Source organism: Phytophthora infestans, genomic scaffold (assembly GCF_000142945.1).
Source record: "Phytophthora infestans T30-4 supercont1.3 genomic scaffold, whole genome shotgun sequence".
Lineage (NCBI taxonomy): Eukaryota > Oomycota > Peronosporomycetes > Peronosporales > Peronosporaceae > Phytophthora > Phytophthora infestans.
Window position 1 is genome coordinate 4,956,046 of NW_003303756.1, and position 24,557 is coordinate 4,980,602.

Consider the following 24,557-nt stretch of genomic DNA (forward strand, 5'->3'; position numbering starts at 1 on the left):
CCTGCAGCAAGGTAATCATGACGTTCATGCTTACGCCCAGCGTGCGCGGTACTTGGTCTCGAACATCGTGACCAATCCGATCGACGAGGCGACAAAGGTCGTCACGTTCATGAAGGGCTTAAAGGATAGGTCGGTTAAGACTTATCTCTTCCGAGAGTACCCAAGTACTCTTGAAGCTGCGATTGCTCTTGCCATGCAATAGAAGTTTAGCCTGAAGCAGGCTACGCCGCATGCGAACGTGCCGAGGATGACATGTTCGATGATGAGGGCGGGAGGTCCAGGGCCTATAAGCCTCTTGAATACTTCCGCCGTTGGACACCAACAGCGTATTGGAAGCCAAGTGAGGTGTTTCCGATGTGGGTGCACTGAACACTTTGCGCGTTAGTGCACAGCACCTGTTCACTCGGCCAGGTGCCAACGTGGCGATTTTGGGCATCATCGCTGCGTACAATAAAAAACAAGCAGAACCAGTAGGCGCGGGGCGTCCTACTAGTATTGCAGTCGCGCGTAGCTACAACAGACACGCGACACTGAGGGCTGCAGCCCCAGCAAGAGGGGCTCTTGCTGCAAGAAGCAGGATGGCAAGCCAAATCTTGTCATCCTAAAGGTGACGTCGGAGAGAGCAGCCTCTCTTCGGGCTTTGGTCGACTCAGGTGCGTCGAATGACTTTGTTCGACTGGAAAGTCTCCCGAAGCTAAACGTTGAGGAAGTTAAAACACCTCGAAGTGTTTTGGAGGTGCGGTTGGCAACAGGTGCCACCGTAAGAACGAAGAAGTACGTAATACGCGTCCGCTTCTCGTACAAACACCGGGTGTTTGTGAAAGATACTATCGTCCTGGATCTGGACGATAAGTTCGACTTGGTATTGGGCACGACGTGGCTTGAACAGCATGATCTAGTGATCAGCTGGGAGAAGTGTACACTTGTACACAACGTGACAGAGAACGATGGTTCTGTTAGTGTCGCGCATGCACCGCGAGGTGCATCCGATCCCACCGTTGAGGCAGCACCTTACGTCGCAGCCTCCGGGCCCATTCCCAAGTCGCAACGACTATCTCAGTCGTTGCGTCTGTCTCAAATCGGAAATCAGATTTGAGACACGTTCCTACGTCAATGAAAGTATCAACTCTGGGCGTTAATCGACCAAGTATGGAAGAACTTCAAGTCACAGACAGTGACTGTGACGGTGATCCCGAGGACTGACGCATCAGATATACAAGGGACACTAGCTTCAAACAGTAGATGTGCTGTCGGCGTGTCAGCCCCGCGAGTTGACAAGGTCGTGATTGGTTTAAAATCACGAAGGGCTATGCTAAAGCTCCTTGAGATAAGGAACTTTGTATCCAGGACTCTTTAAGTCGAACGTCTTCCTCTGACGCTGAAGCAACGGCAGCCCCTCTGCACTTGGTAGCACCTGTAGTCAATCCCGCTCTTGAGTCGGTTGACGGTATCCTCTGCGAGGATGGAACACCGGGTGGTCACGTATTGTCCCCGGGTAGCAGGACGCGCTTAACTAGCTTATGTCCTTGCTTGGCCCGGAGGGCGTGGCTCAACTTGCGCCGCAAGGTCCAGAAGCAGTGGCCGCTCGGCTGGGTCGATCTCGCTATATGAGAGCGCGCTCTTGGAGCAAGTTCAAGAAAAGCTGAGCGCCGTAACGGCGGCAACATCGGTCACGCGTGACGGATCAGCGAGTCCCAAGCCGCTCCTACTGAGCGCGAAGAGCTTCGGACGGAAGGATGGAGATAATCGCCTTGTCCCGTAAGGTTGATATGGCCATGGAATCGGCCTTGCTCCAGGCGGAGCAGCAATGCGTGGCATTTGCAATTGCAAACCTTGGAGGTCGCGCTTGCGAGTGCGCACTAGCGTGCGGTATGTCTGTGGACGTTGCGTTCCCCACTTGGACGCTGTTAAAGCAGCAGTTGTCGCGCGTGTTTGCTCCGCCTAACCAGACATACCGTGTTCGGTCGAAGATCCTTGCCCCCGTCAGGGCAAGAAGGCGTTGCTGGACTATGTCCAAGAGTTGAGAACTCTGATCGCCGGAAAGGCGACGAACTCTCTACCTGAGTTGGTCACCGTAACCGTCTTGATGGAAGGGCTCCACGTAGGCGCAGCCCGAACAGAAGCGTTCCTTGTATACCCTACCACTTTTGAAGAGGCGGTGGACGTGGCATTGAATGCCGAACACAACGTTAAGTCAGCCTAACCGGGCTGGTATACTGGTAATGCAGGCTCCCGGAGCAGTCCGGAGCCGACTGACCTCAGATATGCTGAAGATGAAGAAGCGGAGCTTCTCCCAGTGGAACAGCGCGCCGGCATCCGACGATGCTTTGTGTGCAGAAGCACCAAGCATTTGCGGGCTTGTAGCGGATTTGCGCAATAAGCCCGAGGCCCCGGCGAGCCAACTTTCCAGGTCATCGCCGAGAAACGGCAACTACCAGTAGGCGCGGGGCAGCCTACTGGGGATAAACTCAGTTCTGTTGTGCCTCGAGGAGGTAGAGGGCAACGGGATCTAGCACCGACGAGAGCTGGACCCTCTTGCGAAAAGACAGTGTGCAAGCCAGGTTTGCTGGTCGTCCTAGCGGACGGGAAAGGCTTCGCGAGCCCGTTGATTAACTCGGAAGCCTCGGGTAACTACACGAGTCACTCCACCCTGGAAGGGGTGCTGTTTGCTGGGGCACTGAATGTTTCCGTCTCGCGACGGGGACACTTGTGACTGTGTCGAAGGGCTCAGTAGATCTTGGTGAAGTTTGCGGACTTCGGTGGCGTGGAATGCTGTTTGGTCTTAGACGTGGATTCGAGGAGCGAACCATCCTTGGCACGACATGGCTAGAGCGTCATGAGCCATGGATCGACCGGAAGTCGAAAACATTGGGTGCCACGCACCCCGCACCTAGTGGAGCTTTGGTGAGTCATGAAGCCACATCTGCTAGGAGGCAGAAGCGTTTTTGGCGCGAGCTCGAGGCCGAAGCGGCCGGAGTGCTGAACATTGGCATTTCGAAATTGGTGGACAACGAGGATGTTGCTCATCTTGAGAGCGGTCGTGCTATGGCACGTTATCCGCAGAGCGGTGCAGGCCTGGTCGATGACTCACTGCTGCGTCCTGGTGAGGGCGAGCGCGGAGTAATTTACTGAATGGTATGGATCTGGTCGATGTCCTACCGCTGCGTGGCCCGAGCGTTGCGGTCGACTGCGCGTCGAGGAATCGTGGGTACGGCCCAGAAGATGCAGGTGAAGTGACACCTAGCTCACTGAGTGCGCGTCATGGACCGCATGACTCTAAGGCGAGTGTCTCGCGAGACACTGAATCCTCTTCGAGGATTGATGGTGCTGCTGCACCCGGCGGTGGTGAGGGATATGGCACCACGCCACCCTCTTCCGGCCGGGCTCGGTCACGGAGGGAAAGAAGAAGAAGACGTCAGACGTCAAAGACGTCTAAGACGTCTTCGACGTTGGACGATGTGTCCCACGTGTTGAGCGGAGCGTCTCCACATGAATGCTGCGAGCAGTTGTACACACTCGTGAACGGAATGACTGGAGAGGTCGAAGGCAACATCAGCCTGAGCGCTCTTCCCCTTGTGAATGCTCTGCTGAAGCTGAACGAGATGTCCGTTTTTGAATTCGACGAAGCCTTGAAGGCGGGTGATTTAGACGAAGTGGTCTTGCTAAGACCTAAGGAGGAGTTGAACTCCTCGTTCGTCGTGAAGGATGCGGTCCTGGAGGACACCAAGAAGGCGCTGAGCGCGAGAAGCAGATCGGCGAATTCTGAAAGATCCTTCGGATCCCTTCTACCCTGTGGTGAAGGAGTACGGAGACGTTATCTCGAAGGGTTCACCGACGGGTCTACCTCCGGATTCAAGCGTTTGTCATGAGATTGACATGGTTTCTGGAGCCAAATACTGCGTGACGAGGCAATGACCTTTGTCAAGAGGACAGTGTGACGTCATTGACGCATTCTTCAGTGCAAAGCACGAGGCGGGGATGGTGCGGGAGAAAAAGTCTCCCCACTCGACACCCACTTTCTGTGTCAGAAAGCCGAATGGCAAGTGGCGCATCGTGGATGCTTTCAGTACGCTTAATGCGGCTATCATTCCGACACAGACGCCGATTCCTCGCAAGGTTGTTCTGCAGCACAACATGGTACTACCTTCTTCCCACAAGACATTTAACAATCAAACTTAGTGTGGTAAACACCATAATGTTACATAAATGCGATTGGTTAAAATTATTTTTTATTGGGAAACTATCTCACGGTCCGCGGTTCGCTAATTCCCCACCAATAGTAACATCCAAGCGCAAGCATGAGCTTCGGTCCTGACCCTATACCGCTGGACCAAGAAGGCATCAATCGCTACCTGTTGGAGCGGATGACGGACGGGAAGCTCCCGCGTGGCTGTATTAACGACGCTGCTGAGCACGTTTAGCGCACACGGCAGACAGTAAGCTCCGTGTTCCACGCCAGGGACAAGGAGACGTGCGAAAGCGCCAGAGGCATAGCCCGAGTGTGGATTCCTGACGTTATTCAGGAGGCGCTGCAGGTCGTACCTTCCATCGAGAGGACATCCTACCGATCTTTGGCAGCTGCCACTGGGATTCCTAGAACCACCCTCGCGCGCGCGAAGGCGAACAAGGCCGGCATTCTTCGAGCTACGGGGGCTGTGAAGCCATACCTGACGTCTGATCAAATGCACCAGCGCATCGAGTTTGCACATTCATTTGTGGAGGAAGGTGCTGGTACGTCCACTGCTCTAATGAAGTTCTATTGTAAACGTTCTGACAATATTTTATATTTTTGAATTATTTGTGGAGCAGGAAGGAACATATTCAACTCTATGAATGACACAATTCATATAGATGAAAAGTGATTTTACATTTCAAAAAAGCGGAAGTCGTTCTACCTGACAGACAATGAGGAAGTTCCGCACTTTGCTGTTCATAACGTCATTCATCTCACCAGAGTTCTCGTTTTGGTAGCTGTTGGACGACCTCGTTATGACCCACACTGCCGTACGTGGTTCGATGGGACGCTGGGTAGCTGGCCGTTCGTGGAGATGGTGAAGGCTAATCGCTCATCGAAGAACCGTCCCGCTGGCGATCGACAAGGTACGGTACAAGAAGTACCTTTGTCGACAAGCTTATTCATGCAATCAAGGCCAAGTGGCCAGGTACGTTTTTTCAATAATGTTTTTGTTTATTTGTTTTGACTCGCGTTGATTTATTTATTATAAATTTTTCAGGATCAAAAACGGTCTCGGTGCAGCAAGATAATGCAACATCACACGGTAATGCATACTCAGATGAAGTGAAAACGGTCTCCTGTTCTGACGGCTGGAACATTACCTTTCACAACCAGCCGCCACGTAGCCCTGACTTCAATGTTCTCGACCTTGGCTTCTTTTCCAGTATCCACGATCTTCAATACCAGAAGCGAGCGTACAGCGTGGAGCGGTTAGTTGATGCGGTGGAGTCAGCTTTTGTTGAGCTCGAGTCTGTGACGCTAAGTAAGTCATTCCTAACGCTACAATCTGTGTTGGAACAAGCGATGCTGGCCCGAGGCGGAAACACCTACTAGATTACACATCTAGGCAAGGACAAGTGGGTTTGGCTAGGAGATCCCCCTCTTTCGCTGCCATGCTCAAGCGAGGCAGTAAAAGTCGACAAGGCAGCGTTGGATGATGTTGTTGTGTAGATGGGCTAAATCCACGGATTAGCAGCCTTAAAACTTGGTCTAATTCAATATTACTTGGGGATTGGTCGAAAATATCCTATCGATACGTTAATATCCGATTAAGTTCGAAATTGGAGCGGTATTTAAATCAAGAATGGTTTTGATTAGAGGATATATTACTTAGTAAAATGAGTCCAAAACGATACGCTAGTGTGTAATCTGACAAACCTGGTCGACGTAGCCTTTTTATTGATTGCATAGCGTAAGTTTTGGTCAGATGCCTCAATTATCGCCTCATTCTGGCGATGTTATCTACCGTTTACGACGCGTTAATACAGCGCTGCAGCTACCAACACTAAGCATGCACACCTGGCTAACGTTTTCATACTTTGTAAAGTTTAGAATTTGTTTGCAAGAAAATATAACAGGCATAAAAAGAAATGTTAAATGTCTTGTTGAACGGAGGCAGTAGTGTGTACGTTGTACAGCACACTCGACTTGGTCGATGGCTACTACCAATTGCTCATGAGAGTGAGCAATATTCCGCTGCCAGCGGTGAGTACTCCGTGCGGTATGCTCTGGGAGTGGCTGGTGATGCCCCTGGGGCTGCTGAACGCACCAGCAACGTTCAATCGTCTTGTGACGCAGTTGTTTAGGCCCCATCGTGCGTAGGCTCAGGCGTACTTTGACCATTTTGTCGTCCATAGTCGTACTGAGCACGGGAAACCAGACGTGTAGAACCACATTGTCCATTTGAGAGCGGTGCTCGAGTGCATGCGCACTAATAAGCTGTATGCTAACTTGGACAATTGCGTCTTTGGCGCGGAGGAGATACCTTTCCTTGGTTGATTCATTGGGAAGCGTGGCATGCATGTAGATCCTACCAAAGTCAAGGCCATCGTGGACTGGCCGATTCCCAAGAGCCAAAACGACTTATGCAAGTGGCTAGGCTTAGCTAATTACTTGCAATAGTGTAGCGCAAATTACGCAGAGATGACTCGGCCATTGTCGAATCTCCTTAAGAAGGATGCACCGTCGTGTCGGGATGTCGAACACGACGAAGCCTTTCAAGCTGTGAAGGAGGGCCTTCTTCGGGCGCCAATACTTGCGCTACCGGACCCGGATCGTCCGTTTAGCGTCGTTTGCGACGCCTCTGATTTTGCAATCGTGAGTGCTTTACTACAAGCAGGCGTCGAAGGGCGAGAACGCGTGATCGCGTTTGAATCTCGCCAGCCCAAAGCTGCAGAGAAGAACTACCCAGCTCATGACAAAGCGCTACTTGCCATGAAGTACGCTCTAGTCAAGTTCAGGGTACACCTGCTGGGCTCTAAGCCTTTTTGTGATTTTTACTGATCATGCGCCGTTACGCACTGCGCCACAGTCGCCACATCTCTCCCAGCAAATATTAAAAGAATATGTTTTACTTCAAACAGAAAGCGTGCTTAATAAACTAAGCACAATTGTGAAAATGTGTCGAGGTATCCTTATTCAGCAAGTTCGTATGGTCCACAATATTGAGTCACATCTCACATTGCAGTATTACTGAAGAATTCCTTTTGAACAAAGCTATATGTTAATAGCTCAAAGAAGTAGCACTCTTAAGAAATTAGAGCTATTAACATAACTATCCGTTGATACTAAAATTAAAAATATATCGCTCACGTTTGGGCTTCACAATGTTGTAACGGGGTACGTAGCCTCAAGAGTACCCCTAGTTACATGAAGTGTGACACGTCATATTTCGGGATATTTGGGACAAGGTCGTCCAAAGCGAACCATTGGCTGATGATATTGCTTTTCTATAGGTGACTAATAGTTTGTTTTTAACTCAAGCTTAGCCTACCTATACATATACTCAGTTTATAATCTACCTTAAATTGGTCACTTCGCTCCCTTTCGGTAAAAAGGGGACCAGTGGACTGTTGTTCACTGAGAGTTTGTATACTCTCAGAAGCCAACTTGCTCTAGCGCAAGGTGCTGTGTGACCCCGTCACACCTGGTAGCACTTGTAGTCAATCCACGCCACCGCGGGTAGACTACCTGAACCTCTCTGAAGTTCGTTGCCATGGATAGGAACGACTTCTCCCATATGAATGACTCACAGTTCGAGTGTGTTCGGAAGATGGCAGGCATCTTCGGGATGGAGGCCCTGCAGCGCCTGGTGGTGTCAACACCGGCCGAGCAGCTCGAGCGCGTCAATTCGTTTGACGCGTACGAGCAGGGCCTCATCGCGCATGTGCGGGAGAGCCTGCAGGCTTCGGCGGCGGAAACAAATCCGCCTCACCCGAAGCTAATACGGCTGAAGGTTAAGCCGTATGAAGGGAAGAAAGGTGAGAACCTTCACTTATGAGTCCGAGAGGTAGAGCTCGCGATGGACGCGGCTCTGATCTCGACCGAGCAACTTCGTGTTGCTTTGGCACTCTCCAGCCTTAGCGGTCGTGCTAAGCGTCGGGTGTACACGCGGGAGGCAACATCCCCTGGATGTTTTACATCCTGGCTCATCTGTGCGAACAGCTCCGAGCCGCGTTCGTCCCGGCAAACTACGAGTACCACCAGCGCTTGCGCTTCCTCTCGTGCAAACAAGGGAGACGTGGGCTGCATGAGTACGTCCAAGCGATACGGGAGCTCCAGGTGTCCCTAGTGGGAAACCCACTAGGGACACATCAAGATGACTGTGTTCATGAACGGCCTTCGAGTGGGCCCAGCGCGCACTCAGCTGTTCCGGGTGCAGTCAAGCACCCTTGAAGAGGCGATTCAAGTGGCTCTTCAGGAAGAATACAGCCATCGCCAGGCGCGTACGCCGACCTCAGCATGGCCTGGGAGCTCTTTGTCGACTCCCGGCGAGCGAGCCCCAGCGGACCAGTTCCCATGGAGCTCGGGTCCGCCGAGCAGCGCGACATTCGCTGCTTCGGCTGCGGGAAGATGGGCCACATCAAGCGCGACTGTCCCGCGGAAAGGCTCCGCAGACGGGCTTCCCCAAGCCCGTCCTCAAGAGTAGCTGGCAGAAGCCAGGCCCACGGGGAAACGGGAACGCTGGAAACCAGTAGGGGCGGGGCGCCCTACTGGGGAAGAATTAAGCCTTCGTGAAGGGTGCGCGGGTGGCGCGTACCACGGGGACTTAGCGTTTGAGAATCTTCGCACTCTCGAATCGGTGAAGAGCAGCGGCGGGTTGCTCGTAGTACACGGAACGGTACGGGGATACGATCACCCCTTTAATATCTAGGTCGATTCTGGGGCGTCGAAGTATTTCGCACGCCCCAGACGGTTGCTCGTAATAGCAACAAGTTGTCCGATGCTTTGAGAAAAAGCAAGGGCAACAGGACGGTGTCAGTGCGACTGACCGACGGGAAGATCGTCACTGTCCCCAACGTCCAAGTGGACCTGGCCGTCAAGTTTGAAGACTTTGACAGCCTCGAACAGCTCACTGCTCTCGACATGGATCCATATGATATGATCCTGGGCATGCCCTGGATCGAGAAGCACGAGCCCTGGATCGACTGGTGAGGCAAGGCAATTGGTGCCAGCCGCCCTGCGAAGTCCGACAGAGCATTGGTGAGTCATGTTCCCACCTATGTCAGGACTCGGGCGCCCGCAAGGGCTGCCAGGGTACCAAAGCATTCGGCAGATGCTTGGGAGTCGTCGACGTACATGACGACTCCGAGGATCCTTTGATGGTGGCGGCGCCCAGAGAAGGCGCTGGCCAAGTGGGTAACGTAGGTCCACAAGCGGGTAACATAGTTCCGCAGACAGCTGCAGCTGTCACGAACACTGGCAATAGCGTGTTCAAGGTGGGTAACAGAGTTCCACACACGGTCGCCCAGACCTTAACTGAAGAGGAAGACGTCGAACACGCTTCCTGCGTGGGTAGCATAGTGCCACACGCGGTCACCCAGACCTTTACTGAAGAGGAAGACTTCGGATACGCTTCCTGTGTGGGTAACATAGTGCCACACGTGGTAGCCCAGAAATTAACTGAAGAGGAAGGCGTCGGACACGCTTCCTGTGTGGGTAACACAGTACCACACGAGGCGACGAGTGCCTCGGATGTCGGCGCTCCGACATCACCAGACGTGGGTAACAAAGCTCCACGTCGACGACGACGCCGCCGCCGCCAAAAGTTGGATCTGAACTTCGTTCAGATCGACGTCGCTTCAAGCGACTCGGAGTTCAGGGCCCGGGCTCCTCTGACAAGGCCGGTGGAAGCGTGTTATCACATCTTCGATGGCGAGAAGGGTTTACCCGTCAAGTTCCACTTGGACCCGCTGCCATAGGTTGCCGAGATACTGAGCCTCGAGGAAATTACGGTCGCGGCTTTCCTGGCCAACCTCAAGGCTGAAAAGGTTGCCGAGATGGTGCTCATAAGACCTTAGACCACTCGGGAGGAGCTGAACCCCTCCTCTGTCCTGGACGAGGAGGTCCTGGAAGACTTGAACAAGCAGCGTCAGACGCGCTTGGGCTCCTAGATCGTTAAGAATCCCAAGGATCCGGAGTATCCTTTGGTGACGGAGTATGCGGAGGTGGTGAACAAACACCCACCGATCCAACTCCCACCAGATCGAGGCGTACGGCACGAGATTGATCTCGTGCCCGGCACAAAGTATTGTGTCACGAGGCAATGGACTCTTCCGCGCGAGCAGTGCGAGGTCATTGATGCCGTCTTCGCTGCGAAAGCGAAGGCAGGCATGGTGCGGGAGTCGAAGTCCCCGCACTCGACGCCAGCTTTCTGCGCTCAGAAGCCGAACGGAAAGTGGCGTCTAGGTCATGCTTATAACAAGCTGAACAACACGACGGTGTCGGCCCAATCACCAATCCCACGAAAGGGTGTGTAGTTAAACAACATGACCGGAAGCGTACTGTACAGTCCGCTGGATTTGGTAGACGGATACTACCCGATTCTGATGCAAGAGAGCGACATCCCGCTCACCGCGGTAAGCACTTCAAGCGGCATGCTTTGGGAGTGGCTCATCATGCCGCAGGGCTTGTCTAACGCCCCGGCGACATTCAACCGCCTGGTGACGCAATTGTTCCGGCCACTGCGCGCCTTCGTACAGACGTACTTCGACGACATCTTCGTCCATAGCCGTGCCGAGGGAGGCAAGACGGTCATGGAGGTGCCCCAGATGCACCTCCGTCAAGTGTCAGACCTGATGCGAGCGGACAAGATCTACGCTACCATCGACAAGTGCGTCTTCGCGTCACCAGTGATTAAAGTTCTCGGTTGCTTCGTAAGCAACGTGGGCGTTCGGGCTGATCCAGAAAAAGTCATGAAGGCCGACGCCCCGATCCCAGAAGGATCTTCGAAAGTGGTTGTACTTGGCCAGCTACCTTCACAGGTACAGCGCAAGGTATGCGGGCTTCGCTAAGCCCTTGTCGGGCCTCCTTCAGAAGGACGTCGACTGACGCTGGGAGCAAGAGCACCAGGATGCCTTTGACAGCATCAAGGCCAGTCTCCAAGAGGCCCCTGTCCTGACCCTGCCGGACGAGACGAAGCCGTTTAGCGTCGTCTACGACGCCTCCGACTACGCCATCGGATGTGCACTGCTGCAGGCCGACACGTCTGGACATGAACGAGTCATCTCGTTCCAGTCCAGGCAGCTCAAAGCCACCAAACGGAACTACCCTGTCCACGACAAGGGGGTCCTCGCAATGAAGTATGCTCTTATGAAGTTTCGGGTTCACCTTCTGGGCTCACGAGCTTCGTGGTCTACACAGACCACGCATCCTTGAAGACGGCGACAAATTCACCTCACCTCTCCCAACGGATGGCGAGGTGGCTGTCCTTCTTCGCGGAGTACAACGCTCGCGTCGAGTACAAGCCGGGCAAGCTCAACGTGCTTGCGGACGCCCTCTCTCGGCGTCCGGACTACGAGTTGGCCCACATCACACGGGTGACAACAGATCCATATGATCGGAAACGCATGGCGTATCGGAACGATGAGGCTGTCGCGCCTATCGTCAAGTTCCTCAGGGCAGGAACGCGCGCGAAGTCCGACTGGCTTTCGTCGCGACAGCGCTCTCGGCTCCACCGATATGAGTTGAAGAATGGCCTCCTCTATTACCGGGTGGAGCCCCATGAACCTCCACGGGTGGTCGTGCCCAACGACGAGGATCTGAAATTCGATATCCTCGCGGAGGCGCCCGACGCGCCCTCCAGCGGCCACTTGGGCCGCGTGAAGACCTTCCTGTCGGTCTCTCAGGCCTTCTGGTGGGCCCACATGTACAAGTGGGTTGCCCGATACGTGAAGACATATGAAACATGTCAGCGGGTCAAACCTGCAGGGCACTCTTCGGCTCCACTACAGAGCCTGCCCGTACCGACTGAGTGTTGGAAGTCGATGAGTCTGGACTTCATCTTTGGGCTTCCCGCCGACGAAGACGGCAACACCGGAATTTTGGTGTTTGTGTGCCGGCTGAGCAAGATGGTACATCTTGGTCCGGTTCCTGTTACTGTTAGGGGCGAACAAACCGCAAGATTGTTCGTGGATGGCGTGTTCCGCTATCACGGCTCCCCGAAACGATTGTGTCCCGCGGTTCACGACTGCGTTTTGGTAAACGCTGTTTCCTTTACTGGGAGCTCGTCTACAGATGTCCATCCACAGACAGACAGACAGACAGACAGACAGACAGACAGACAGAGCGCGTCGATCGAGTGCTCGAGGACACTCTGCGCAGTGTGTGCGCGGAAGCACCACGTACGTGGTCGACGCAGCTTCCAGTTGTTGGGATTGCGCTCAACAACGCGGTGCACGCGTCCACGGGGTTCACGCCGTTCTACTTGAACGGCTTCCGCCACCCCAGAGTGCCTCGCACGCTTCGAGGAGACACTGACTCCTCTATTCTAAGTGGGGGGGCTCGGAAAGTCCTTTCCTCCCAGGTCTCGGATGCTAGACCAGTTTCGCTGCGGAAACAAGTGGAATCCTTTATGGATACCAAGCTGAGCATTGTCAGCAGGGTCCGCGATGCCATGGCAGCGGCCTAAGATAGACAAAAGGAGTACTCAGACAAACATGAAAGAGGAAACTTAAATGTATTTAAAGTGGGGGACTTAGTGCTATTAGACACGAGGAACCTACCTCTTGACACTGTCAGCTCTGTCGGCAGCAACAAGCTGAAGCACCGTTTCATCGGATCATTTGCAGTCCTGGCCAAACATGGTGCGTCGTACACCATCGACCTGCCTAAGTCAATGACGACGCACCCGACGTTCTATGTTGGCCGTCTTAAGCGGTACTCTGATCCGCAGGGGGTTGCTGACTCGCCGACCCAACTTGGCCAAGCTTTTCGAAGCGAGGGTCGGCCACAGACGTCGACGAAGGTGTCGGAGCAGGCACCCAAGCCTCGGTCTGAACGGCAAAGCTGCGGTCAAGACCGTACGCAGGAGGAGCTCCGTACGAGCGGACCCCGGAGCCATACGCCGAGTACTTTGAGTACGCCGGGTACGCACCATACGCGTACGACTGGGAGTGCGCCGAAGGCGGCTCCGGACGTGGCAGCAGAGCCTCGATCCGTCGGATCATGCGGAAGGCCTCGTCCAGATCGGACGAAGAGGCTCGTCGGTCCACCCGCAGGTGCAGGCTCGCGACCTCTCGCTCCACCAGGTCCAGGCGGCCCGCAAGACGAGCGAGCTCGCCCTGATTCCCGGCCTGAGCGGCAGCATCACCGCCAGTCCCAAGGCCAAGCGCAATCTCAAGCACGAGGACACGTTGACGGAGGCGGTCAACCTCATGGCCCTGTGTCGGACTCCAAGAACCCGTGGGAGCCGATTGAACGGCTCCTGCTTGACTGCCCGAAGGCTGTCGCAATCTGGGAACAGAAGCGGCGGCAGCTTCATAAGTAGACCAAGGCTTCTTGCCCAAACGGGATGTGGTGTAGCGGGATCAGCAAATCTGCGAGATTGCTGGATCCGACTTACCAACAGCGCCCAGACACCAACAAACGGAGGGGGTCCCCCGATGATCCGTGTTCTGCTGAACTTTCCTCACCTTGTGTACCCGTCGGTAGGGCGGGATCTTGCTCTCTCGGTAACTTCCGAAGAGTTCAAGTGGTGAAGCTTGAGTGTCTTGCCGAGACGTGGGGATGGGGTGGCGCAGCAGTGGTAAAATCTTCACTCTGCGTCCGCGGTTGGTTCTGGATCCTAAGCGAATATTCGAGCTCAAGTGGATCCAGGGTCTAGATCGTGGATCTGGCCTTAGGGTTGCCTTGCGGGTGTGTTCCCTTGCCTTTGCGTCGTACTTGCCGCCTCTTGTGACGGGATCTTGAGAGTTGAGAGCCTCTAGGATGTAGCCGGCCAGGTAGTAAATCCGGTTAACCTTTCGGATCTGCACGTGTAAAGGAAAGCTCACTAGGTTGTAGGATCTGGCCAATGTATTATCCAATTATCACTACCAGCACTAGATTCGCAATTCCCAACCTTCACCGAGCTCGTACGGCCAATGTAGTTCCAATTCTTGAGGGCAGGAAGGCACTTGCGTGATACTGTGCAAATTATGGTCTGTTTTGATACTTAAGCCTATACCTGCCTGGATTTCTACCTTCTATGTATTTTACCTGTTAAATCCCTTAACAGGCTCGGCTGCATGTCCTTTATCTCCTTAACCCATCATCCCAGCTGTATTATCATCAGATCTACCGGATCCATGGCGTAATCATTATGGTCGCCATATAATGGATACACTCGATCCGGATCCAGGTCGCTTTGATCCACATCACTGCAAGTGTACACTCGTCATGGATCTGAGCTCTCCAATCCTCCAACATCGTCTTGCGACCGACTATGAACGCCATCATCCCACGAAAGTTCGAGATCCACTGCATTCACCATCCCTATATCCTGGATCCAGGCCCCTCTGTACGGGATCCTCACCTCCTTGGATCCGAACTCGGAAGTATGGGATCTGGGGCATATCGCGGTGGATCTTGCCTTCTCGTTAGTCGTTGATACTAGATCCACCTTCAGATGACACCTACCATCATCCCTTCATTGGTTCCACACTCGATCCACCCGTACATGGTATATCTCATATCCCCCCAAGTGAACTCCGGTAAGGGTGGATCCGAGTCTTTCCTTGGTGGATCCTGCCTTCCCATACGTCACCCATACCAGATCCATCGTCGGCTCATACGGGATGCCGCTCATCATGGCCAATCCACCTCAGGCAACGTGAATCTCTGTCTGGCGATCCAAATCCTTACTAATCACTTGAAACTGTCACTTATTCGGGATAGTGATCCCTTGCTAGGTCCATTCTCTTTTTTTTTGAGAAAGCACTTCACCACAGGGGTACGGACGTTGACGACACTCCGTACCCGCGCTCATCGTGAGCGCTAGAAGCTGCACGCTTCAGAATCTCCCTGGTCAGCATGTGCTTGCTGACCATTTGGGCAAACCGAATACAAAGATCACGCTGGTCCAGGATGCGGGACAGCAGCTGATCTTCATGGAGTTCCCGTAACTCCGAGGGTGAGTACTTGAGAGGCTCGACTTAAGCCCAGAACATGTCTTCACAAGAACTCCTGCTGGGACTGTTCTCGGGAAGAACCCAGGGGTAGCCCCAAAGAGGGTAGAGACCACCCCGGATCTCGGGCTTCTTACGACACGTCGAGAAGGCCTTAAGAGGGATACGGTGTGGCGCGAGATGCACACACCGAGCCGCCTCCAAGGTGTCAGCAAACAACTGCTCCTTTTGCACAAGGGTGCGCTCGTATACGCCCCTAGAGGCATGGCCGCCAACAAGGCCGCGAGGAGCGACGAGAAGCGCCAGGAAGAGATCAGCCCCAGAGCTCTCCTCGGGAGGCCAATACCCTCTTGAGTTGATGGCAGCTCCCTGGCTGACAGGTGCTACCAACGGACCCCACACGTACGCTGGGCAGCTTTAAAGTTCTCCTACTGCTGGTCGAGGTCGTTAGAGATCTTTCGGAGCTCAGGAATAGCACCCTCTTCCTCCTCCTTCTCGTCCTCTTCACCCGAGGGATCGAATAGGCCTCGATAGGAGTACCCAGTCTCCTTTTCCTCGCGGAGTGGAGACTTCGAAGTCGTACGCTTCTTAGAGGGCTTGGCGCCTTCGGCTTTAGAGGCCTTAGCACGCGCAAGACCCTCGGCAAGCGAGAAACGTTTGCGAGGTTTCTCTTCCTCATCGCCACCAGCTTTGGGAGTGCCCGTAGCCTTGACGGCCGGGCTCTTAGAGCGCACCGACGTCCTGGGACTGTGATCCCCGTGATCACTAGCGAGCGACTGCACGCTGTCGTCTTTGTGCTGGCTGTGCACCGGGATGTGCTCTCCCGTAGAGACCACAGGGGCATAATGTGTGCTCTCGGACTCGGCTTCGTCCTCACTGCCAGCGTCGAGCGCACGTTCAGCGAACCGAGGGTTTGGACAATTGTCTGGGGAGGTCGAGGGCGACGGACTGCGGCGCTTGCTCGTTCGCTTGCCCACAGCCGCATCACCCGTTGAGCCGATCGACTCGGAGGCCACCTTAGTAGCCTCCTGAAGTGCCGAGCCGTTGCAGTGAGGCTTAGCGCTCTTGGCTTGCGCCTTTCCGGCAGCAGCGTTGGAGCGTGTCTTCGCACCGCTCTTCGCAGTCCCACGAGGCATGACAACGGTCGATGTGGAGACCAAGAAAAGGAGCGCACAGACTGCTGCCCGAGGCTCTAACTGTGAAGTGAGCCTCCGCCGAGCTCGCGCGGCCAAGTCGATGTTTTCAACTTTGAGAATGAAAGTTTGTGACGTACACTTCTTCATTCTGAATGGTCGGTAAAGCGAACCTAAGTGGGGGGGATGTAACGGGGTACGTAGCCTCAAGAGTACCCCTAGTTACATGAAGTGTGACACGTCATACTTCGGGATATTTGGGACAAGGTCGTCCAAAGCCAACCATTGGCTGATGACATTGCTTTTCTAAAGGTGACTTATAGTTTGTATTTAGCTCAAGCTTAACCTACCTATAAATTTACTCAGTTTATAATCTACTTTAAAATTGGTCACTTCGCTCCCTTTCCGTAAAAAGGGGACCAGTGAACTGCCATTCACTGAGAGTTTGTAAACTCTCGGAAGCCAACTTCTTTCACTGACGCAGCTCAAAAACAACCCATGCAAAAATAGTTTTAGCCAATCAGCATCGAATATCACATCTAAAAAGCAATGGCCAGCCTGGACGCAATTTCTGCAAATACTCCAAAACAAAATGACAAAGGTGCTGTACGGCAGCGCCACGACAAAAGAATACGTGAAGTGTGAGAGATCGATATCTCGCACGAACTTCTCAAAGCACGCGAAGAAGTGCAAGGGGATAAAAGCACGTGAATTTAGGGTTGATATTCGCAAGAGGTCGGGGGTTAAGCACCGCACCAAGCGCGTCTCCGAGCAGCGTTCTCGCCGCGCTACACAACTTTTCCAGAAACTCGAAGGTACTGTGAGTATCTTATATTTTATACACAATTGTGGTACTTACGATTTGTATCTAATAATGACAGCGCTCCGACAGGAGCTTAGAGAGGTGGAGCACGGCGCTGTCCCTGACAAGCCACAGCCGAAAGGGCTACGACAACACCCCATTAAGAAGCTCAGTCAAAACGGACCGCTGTTTGAGTACATTTTTGCTCAGGTACAGATATTCCGGTAAGCTTTCAGCTAAACACTAACACTGACTGCCTTTTATTATTAGATGGACGAAATCGACTTGATGTCAAAGGCGTGGTTCCGGAAGACCCACCTTCTTCTGCATCGTGACAAGCGCCATTGGATGCCACCAGAGTTTCAAGGAGAACCTGTTGAGATATTGCTTCAAGAAACATGCCAAGTATTCGGTCAGTACAAGGCACAAATGCTCGATGCGGACGCCCATACTATTTTTGAAGAGAGGGTCCGCCTTCAAAGATATATTGCCTATTTACGAACGACGTATAGCGAGGGCGTCAAGCAGTAGCTTACCAGTTGTGAGGAGATACAGGTTCAGAACGCAGCTCTCAGAGCTCCAATTCAAGATGAAATTGACAGCTTCAAAGAAGGCAAGAATTGTGCAAGTTTAGCTGAGTTTGAAGGGATATATGTGGCGGGCTTTATCGAGAAAGGCAAGATGTATGAGAACAAGATGAAGGAAAAGGAGAAGGATATGACGGACGAGCGACGCTTTCGGGAGGTGTTTGGTTTTGATTTGGATAGTGAAGAAGGATAGTGAAGCAGATTAAGGGATAGTTTTTGTATTAATTTTAACCAATCGGATTTACCCTCTAACAACAAGACTCTAAGTACTAAACTCGACTCTAAGTACTAAACAAGACTCTAAATACTAAACAAGACTAAAAGTACGAATCTTCAAATGATTGGATCTGCAGCTCATTGTTATTTTGGCTGGACGACATGCATATACCCAGCCAGTGTCTATCGTATTTATGGCAAGACACCCCGCATCATTCCAAGAGCTGTTACAAGGCGGTATCGACACAGCAACACACGTGATTAAGCAGGACACAAGGAATGTGTATACATCATATTTCAGGAAGTTCTGCGAGTTTTGTATCGCCCATGAGTATCCCAACCCAGCGCTTACGCGACATCACGAGCTACCTTCTCTACTAGTCGCCTTCATGGAAAGTGTCTCTGCATCCACTTTGGTTTCTAACCACACCGCAGAGAAGATCAGGTAGCTGTAGCAAACTACTACGGAGGTTACGAACGTCGAGACGCAGCAGGACCTGACAAGTGGATGGTACTCACAGACGATCAAGGTAACAAGTATCGCGGAGTGGTGTTTTGGCTAGCCGGCTGAGTGTTGCCAAGCTCATTGGGAGTGATGTGAGATATTTCGCTGCTCAAATGGGAGCTTCAGATGCCAAAAACCCGACCGATTCTATACTGGCAGGTTATAGTGCATACTACTCGAAGCACTGGCAGAAAGACACCGCCGCGTTTCACCTGAATGTTCTCACAATCGATGCGCTAGCACGGTGCATTCGCCTGGACAGGAAGCGTCGGGTTGTTAAGTCGAAACATACCCACCTATAGTGCAAGTAATATATTCTTTCATCAGTATTTTTGGTCTTGCTGTAGTATTTTTAGTCTTGTCTTAGTACTCTTAATCTCGTCAAAACCACATAGTACTTTTGATCTTGTCAATTCCTTTACGCACTCGAGGCCCTCTACAACTTTTTTTGTTCACCTTCGAACTTTTTGCACATTCAGTATTTTTCACATTTTCTGTGCTCGCGAAAACGAATAGAACAAAGTGCTCCGATTGGACTTGTAATCGAGAGTTGCATGTTTTGATGTTTCTGGACGTGGAAGCTACTTCAGACAGAGACTAATACAAAAATTAAGTAAGTCGGAACAGCGGGGTGTCTGACTTTAAGCAATTTACATTTCGCTTTTGAAAACCTGCCCTACGTACGGTACGGTAGTAATAACTGCTAAATGTAAACACGAATAAGATGGCATTGCGCCAGCCTTCCCTACCTGTTGAGGCACCCGGACTTCAGATGTGTGCTATTTACATCGGTGGACATCTACGACCGTGGCATATGTTTCGGCGCACATCCATAACATTGTTTTTACTAACCGGCTAATAAGTTTTTGAAATAATATTACGGTACTACTAAAAGTGATTGAAAAATAGCACAACATTTGTGACGGGGTCACCCAGCACCTGCGCTGGAGGAAGTAGCGCTTCCATTGACGAAATGAAAACATAGGTTTCGCATGCTTTGTAAAAATACCCTAACCCTACTGACGCTCCTATATGAACTGCAAATCGGAAGCTGCTTGTCTTTGCAGAAATGAAAGCTTTAGTCAGTATTAAAGGTAGTCAATAAAATGCACGAATTTGCATTAACCCTATGCATGGCTAAAAGTGTAATTACTGCATAGCGGAGCCGAGTCACCAAGATAGGTGCAGTCGAAAGGATGGGAGGAAACAGGCGGAGTGTAGCCATTCGTGAGGAAAGGTTAAAAGCTAGCAAACTGGCCCGACAGACGAGCACCAGACTGCACTAGAGAGAGAGAGAATCGTAGCGTGTCATTTAGGTACTTACACCGCTTCAGTTTGATAACGCTTCGAGCACGATTGGGACAACCTCGCAGTTGCTGGGACGCACCTGCGTACCCAGCGTGACGGCATAGATCGCCTCAATGATACTAAGATGCGCTGCCACAACCACGTAGCGCTCCGGAACCTCGCGGAAAAGTTCTATCAAAAACCCTAACGCTCGCTTCTGGATCTCCTCTGTCGTCTCACGATGTGTCGGCGACCACAGCTGATCATCTTCATCCTTCATGCGTGAGAAATCCACATCCGGAAACCTGCGCTTGAGCTCGGACAGCGGCCGCCGCTTGTTGCACGTGTGGCAATCAAACGTCTCTCGGCAGCTCTCGATACACGTGATTGACTTGGCACCTGTTCCTCTGTGAAAAAATTCTGCACCGTCTGAATGGCGCGCGAGATTGGAGACACCACGACCATCTCAATGGATGGCATTCCTAGGTCCATCTCCATCTGGACACTCGGTGGCCCCTTGCTCTGTGCGTCCTTAACGCCGAATGCAGTCAAAGGTGCGTCCAGAAAAGTCTCAGTGCGCGCGAACTCATTCTCCCACCGAGGAGAGCCGTACTTGCTGTGGGCCTCGTTGTGCGTACCCTCGGCGTGGCGCAGGAAGTACACGACTTTAACCTGTTCATCTGGCTGCTTCTCCTTTTCAAGTTGGGCCAGTTTCTGCTGGAACTCGCTCCAGGACGCCGGCACCATCTTGAATCGCTTGAAGAGAGGCTGCGGAGTGGTTGCATCGTTTTCAATCGGAGTATTGAATGCAAAGAAACCGTCGACTGCCTTTACGATAGTCAGAGTGGTGGGGATCGAACTGGCACCAGTTGTGTCGATGGTCACAGTCATGGCGGTCGCTAGCGCGGCTGCTGGAAGCGAGCAATGATGCGAATAATGCGAACAAAAACATTTTGTGTTTGAAGCTTGTCAGTCATGTGAGGACGATGAGTCACTGAGACGGGGTGATCGCAAAGCCATGTTATTTTAATAAAATAAATATACTGAGTCATACTGTACCTTTTTGAAACAAAAATATCCTGGGGAACGCCGTGCATTCACCAGTCGAATGGCGGTATTACTAGTGCCCCCGACACACACGGTGCCTCCGTCATAAAGGTCGTCGAGGGGTTCTTCACTCTCAATGGCTCAGCCCCACCCGCCCAGCTGTCGCTCTTCAGGAGGTTCGACAAGATGGCAGCCCCTTGGAACACTTTCAAGCATCAGATCAATGTGTTGACCAAGAGCTCGCGTAATGTGAAGGTGATCTACTTCGTCCGCCATGCTCAGGGGTATCACAATGTGGTAGAGGAAAAATACGGCGTCGGTCGCTGGGAGGATGAGTTCGCGCGCACCGACGAGTTCCTAGACCCAGACCTGACACCGTTCGGAGTCGAGGACGCCAAGAGCAAAGGTCCACCAAGTGTCAAGGCCGAATTGGAGCGAGGAATGCCGCCCATCGAGCGGGTGATTGTGTCGCCACTCTCGCGAGCGATTCAGACGGCACAGTCCTTCTTCACGAAAGATCAGGTGCCGAACCAACCCTTCTTGTGCATGAAGAACTGCCGCGAAGTGTTCGACTGCTACACGTTCGATAAGAGACGCTCGCTGTTAGAGATCAAGCAGAAGTTCCCAGACGTCGACTTCTCGCGGGTGACAGACGAAGAGGACTTGCTGTGGTCGCCGACACACCATGAAACAGAAGACGAGATTCGTGAGCGAGCGAGAAACTTCTTGTCCGAGCTCTTTGACGCTGTACCGGAGCGCTATGTAGTGGTGGTATCCCATGTCTGCTTTATTCAGGCGGTGTGCGCGGTCACCATGGGTATTCACTTCCGTCCAGATAATGGCGAAGTCGTGCCGCTGGTGCTAGAGACCTTTTGATATCCCCATTGCAGGACTTCTTTATATCTTGCCAGATCGTTTATACCAGTGTACGAAAAGACAAAGGAAACGTATCCCTCCTTACATAACACGACACATCATGACATTATCGAAATGCCCCACTACCTTGAAGGTCGAGAAGGTAGTTCTCGGTAGCTTCTGTCTTCCATTATTGCTGTCCGTCCATTCACGTCATGCGACTCTTCGTAATAATCAGTCTCCTTGAGATGAGATCCGAGAGCCACGGATACTGCTGTAGTACATTGTAAGTCATTACCTACTTTTACTACATTATCATTTTATTAGAGCGAATGCAGAGGCGAAGACCATGGGAAACCTGCTGAGCGTGCCGCCGCTCTCGCCACCTGCAGAGCAGAAGCGAATCCTTGCAGCTACTGAGAACTCAAAGTCTCCTATCGTGCTCTGCGCTGAACCGCTATTCGTTGATGAAGTAATGGCCGCACCTGCTTCTTGGAGCGAAGAAAGTCTTTGCCGGACCATCCAGCGCTTCTTCGGTCTGCTTCCAGACTCTCCGGCAAGTCACACTATCCATCATCGATGATAGTATAGATTTTCTACACTGTAATTTTGACAAAACTGCTCAACAGGGAGAAGTTCTCAAGAAGGAGCAGCAATATCCATTGTTTAGAAGGCGGTCAACGTACGAGTGTTAAGCAACTCAGTCTACATCATTGCGCATGCAACGGCTGATATTATTGTCTCTTACGCAGGCCGTCGGTGTTTAACGTGGGTGACCGCACCGAAGCAAATATCGTCATCCAACGGGTTTATCGCCGCTATCGCCGGTTGCGAACTTGGCACCAGGCGACGGATCACATGGTGGAGATTGCTCGAGGCCGACTCGCGGTGCTACGAGCACAGGAGGAGACAAACATTTCGGCGGCCAGCTTCCGGCTTTTGCTAGTTGAAGGTTTTTCTGCGAGCAAGGTCTGCATCTCCGGAGCGTTAAAGACGATTCAGCTACGACTGGTGCGGAATACCGAGGCTGGCGAGTGCTACCTCACATGGACGCCGTCGAGGAAGAAAAAGCCTCGGATCAATTTACGTGAGTGCCAGTTTTTGGTCTATCAAATGCAGTGAGGATCACGAGGTGGTTTGCTTTTTGCTTTTTGCTTTTGTACTTGCAGACGACATCGAGCAGGTCATCGCGATTCGGAAGGAAGGCAACTCAGAGGCTCCGCGGTTGTCCAAGAAAGTAAGCCATCGACGAGGAATCATTCTTGTGTGTAAAAGCTATCACCGAGGACGGATCGTCCTCGAAGTGACAACCAAGAGAGAGCGAAATGTTCTTCTCCAAGGATTCCAGCACCTCCTAAGGGAAATAGTCTCAACAGAATCGAGTCTAGACGATATTGGAGCGCTTCGGAGTCAGCAACCACGGCGTCAAAGTGTGATCGAGTTCTTTGGCACGTCGGAAGAATTGCAGTCTTCGGCGGTGGGCGTCACTGCCGACTTACGTGCGAATGTGGACGTGTCGAGTTCGTCACCAAGACGCGGTTCTGTGGCTGTGTATCGTCCGCAACTGCTTGTTGGGGACGCTCCATTACTATCAAAAGTCCTGGGTGAGTCACCAGCTCAAGAACAAGAGTCGTTTGAACTCGCAGACTCTGTACGGGCAGATGCAAAGGCAATCGAGCATTTTTACCAGACGCGTTTTGACGATTCGCCTGACTCCGCAATTTCTCATCCGTCGCAGTCTTCACGGCCGAGCCGAGCTATGGAAGTTAGGCACTAGGAGTAGCCAGACAAGTGCGTGGCCATAACTTAATGCTACAGTACCGGTATTGACGCATATCAAGAATGAATACGTAGTTAGTTGCTTCTCTATTTTTCTAGTCGGCCTTAGTAAACTTGGGGTTTAGTGGAAAAGATTTCCCATCTCGCTTCCGAAAGCTGGGGCTGTGCACTGGCACAAACCAGAATGGGAACTCGCGGAGAGTACCGAAGACCTCCTGAAAGTTGCGCACTATACCGACGTTGTAGTAGTTGATGTAGTCGGGGTCGTCTCGCTTCTCGCAGTACTCGAGCGTGCTGTAATTGTTCGCAACGAAGTACAGATGCATCAGGTGGAAGCACGCCAGCGCCAAACCCAAACACGCGCTACCGAAGAACACGCTCACAGTCTGCCAAGCAGCAGCGACAAAAGTTAACACTCTTCTACCGCCAGGATCCCAGTAGCTCAACCAACCTGAAGGTGCGAGTTGAACAGCCCTAGCTTGCCGAAGAAGTAGAGAGTCGCAGCTCGATCCAGACTCTCGGCCAGCACGTAGCGGAAAACTAAACTGCTTTGATACAAACATGTTGATGCACTCCAGCCCAGGAAGAGCACGAAGTACTTGTAGTTAAAGTAGCCAATGCACCTGCATCCACCAAAAAAGGCAATGTTGCTTGTCAGCTCGCACCTGTCCCGACACTAAAATAATTCTATACGTACTTGTTGATGTAGACGCAGTGATGGTCCATCTTGAGTAGACAGCGTCTGCATGTGCTGCAGTGGTGGGTTCGATCTGGTTTCAATGCGCGGCACTTGCGGCAGGTGCGAATGGCGCCGTTCATCTTGGTCTCGACCAGTGCATCATCGGGTTCGGCTGCTAGCAACTTTATCTCGTTGAGCTTCTCCCTTGTCAGCGTACGGCGCCGTAGGAATGAGTCGGATGAGCGCATCGTCTGCGCTAGAGACCAGCATAGCAGAAATGTCATGATGTGGAAGAGCACAAGTTCCCAAGGTGATGCCCCGGCTTCCAGCACACGACTATGCGCGAAAACTACGAAGGAAGAGTACAAATACGCAATGACCCCCACAATGATGGCAGGTAACACATAGCGAAGCGGCTTCGGTGCTCGCCACTCGCAGCAACAGCCCATCTGTAGCAAAATCTAAGAATACGTGTGCACCACATCATGTTCTTTTTATTTAATAAAAGAACAATTTATTTTAAAAGAAGTATATTAGTACTTGCAAT

The 24,557-nt window shown here is 52.3% G+C and overlaps 5 protein-coding genes across 5 annotated transcripts; 3 read left to right on the plus strand and 2 right to left on the minus strand.

Annotated features, from left to right (window-relative positions):
* Window positions 1-19,693: 19,693 nt before the first annotated feature.
* On the minus strand, window positions 19,694-20,397 carry PITG_02939 (phosphoglycerate mutase family; the record flags this gene model as incomplete). Its single annotated transcript, XM_002907747.1, has 2 exons — window positions 19,694-20,041; window positions 20,107-20,397. The coding sequence occupies 2 exons, from the start codon at window positions 20,395-20,397 to the stop codon at window positions 19,694-19,696; spliced, it is 639 nt and encodes a 212-aa protein (XP_002907793.1).
* Window positions 20,398-20,733: 336 nt separating this feature from the next.
* PITG_02940 (phosphoglycerate mutase family) lies at window positions 20,734-21,573 on the plus strand (the record flags this gene model as incomplete). The annotated part of the gene is made up of 1 exon (XM_002907748.1): window positions 20,734-21,573. The coding sequence occupies one exon, from the start codon at window positions 20,884-20,886 to the stop codon at window positions 21,571-21,573; it is 690 nt and encodes a 229-aa protein (XP_002907794.1).
* A 328-nt stretch (window positions 21,574-21,901) lies between these two features.
* Window positions 21,902-22,135, plus strand: PITG_02941 (uncharacterized protein; the record flags this gene model as incomplete). Its single annotated transcript, XM_002907749.1, has 1 exon — window positions 21,902-22,135. One exon carries the CDS (start codon window positions 21,902-21,904, stop codon window positions 22,133-22,135), a length of 234 nt encoding a protein of 77 aa, XP_002907795.1.
* Window positions 22,136-22,410: 275 nt separating this feature from the next.
* On the plus strand, window positions 22,411-23,329 carry PITG_02942 (uncharacterized protein; the record flags this gene model as incomplete). The annotated part of the gene is made up of 4 exons (XM_002907750.1): window positions 22,411-22,639; window positions 22,722-22,984; window positions 23,086-23,101; window positions 23,199-23,329. 4 exons carry the CDS (start codon window positions 22,411-22,413, stop codon window positions 23,327-23,329), a joined length of 639 nt encoding a protein of 212 aa, XP_002907796.1.
* Window positions 23,330-23,426: 97 nt separating this feature from the next.
* Window positions 23,427-24,459, minus strand: PITG_02943 (palmitoyltransferase, putative; the record flags this gene model as incomplete). Its single annotated transcript, XM_002907751.1, has 3 exons — window positions 23,427-23,717; window positions 23,783-23,954; window positions 24,029-24,459. The coding sequence occupies 3 exons, from the start codon at window positions 24,457-24,459 to the stop codon at window positions 23,427-23,429; spliced, it is 894 nt and encodes a 297-aa protein (XP_002907797.1).
* Between the last annotated feature and the right edge of the window lie 98 nt (window positions 24,460-24,557).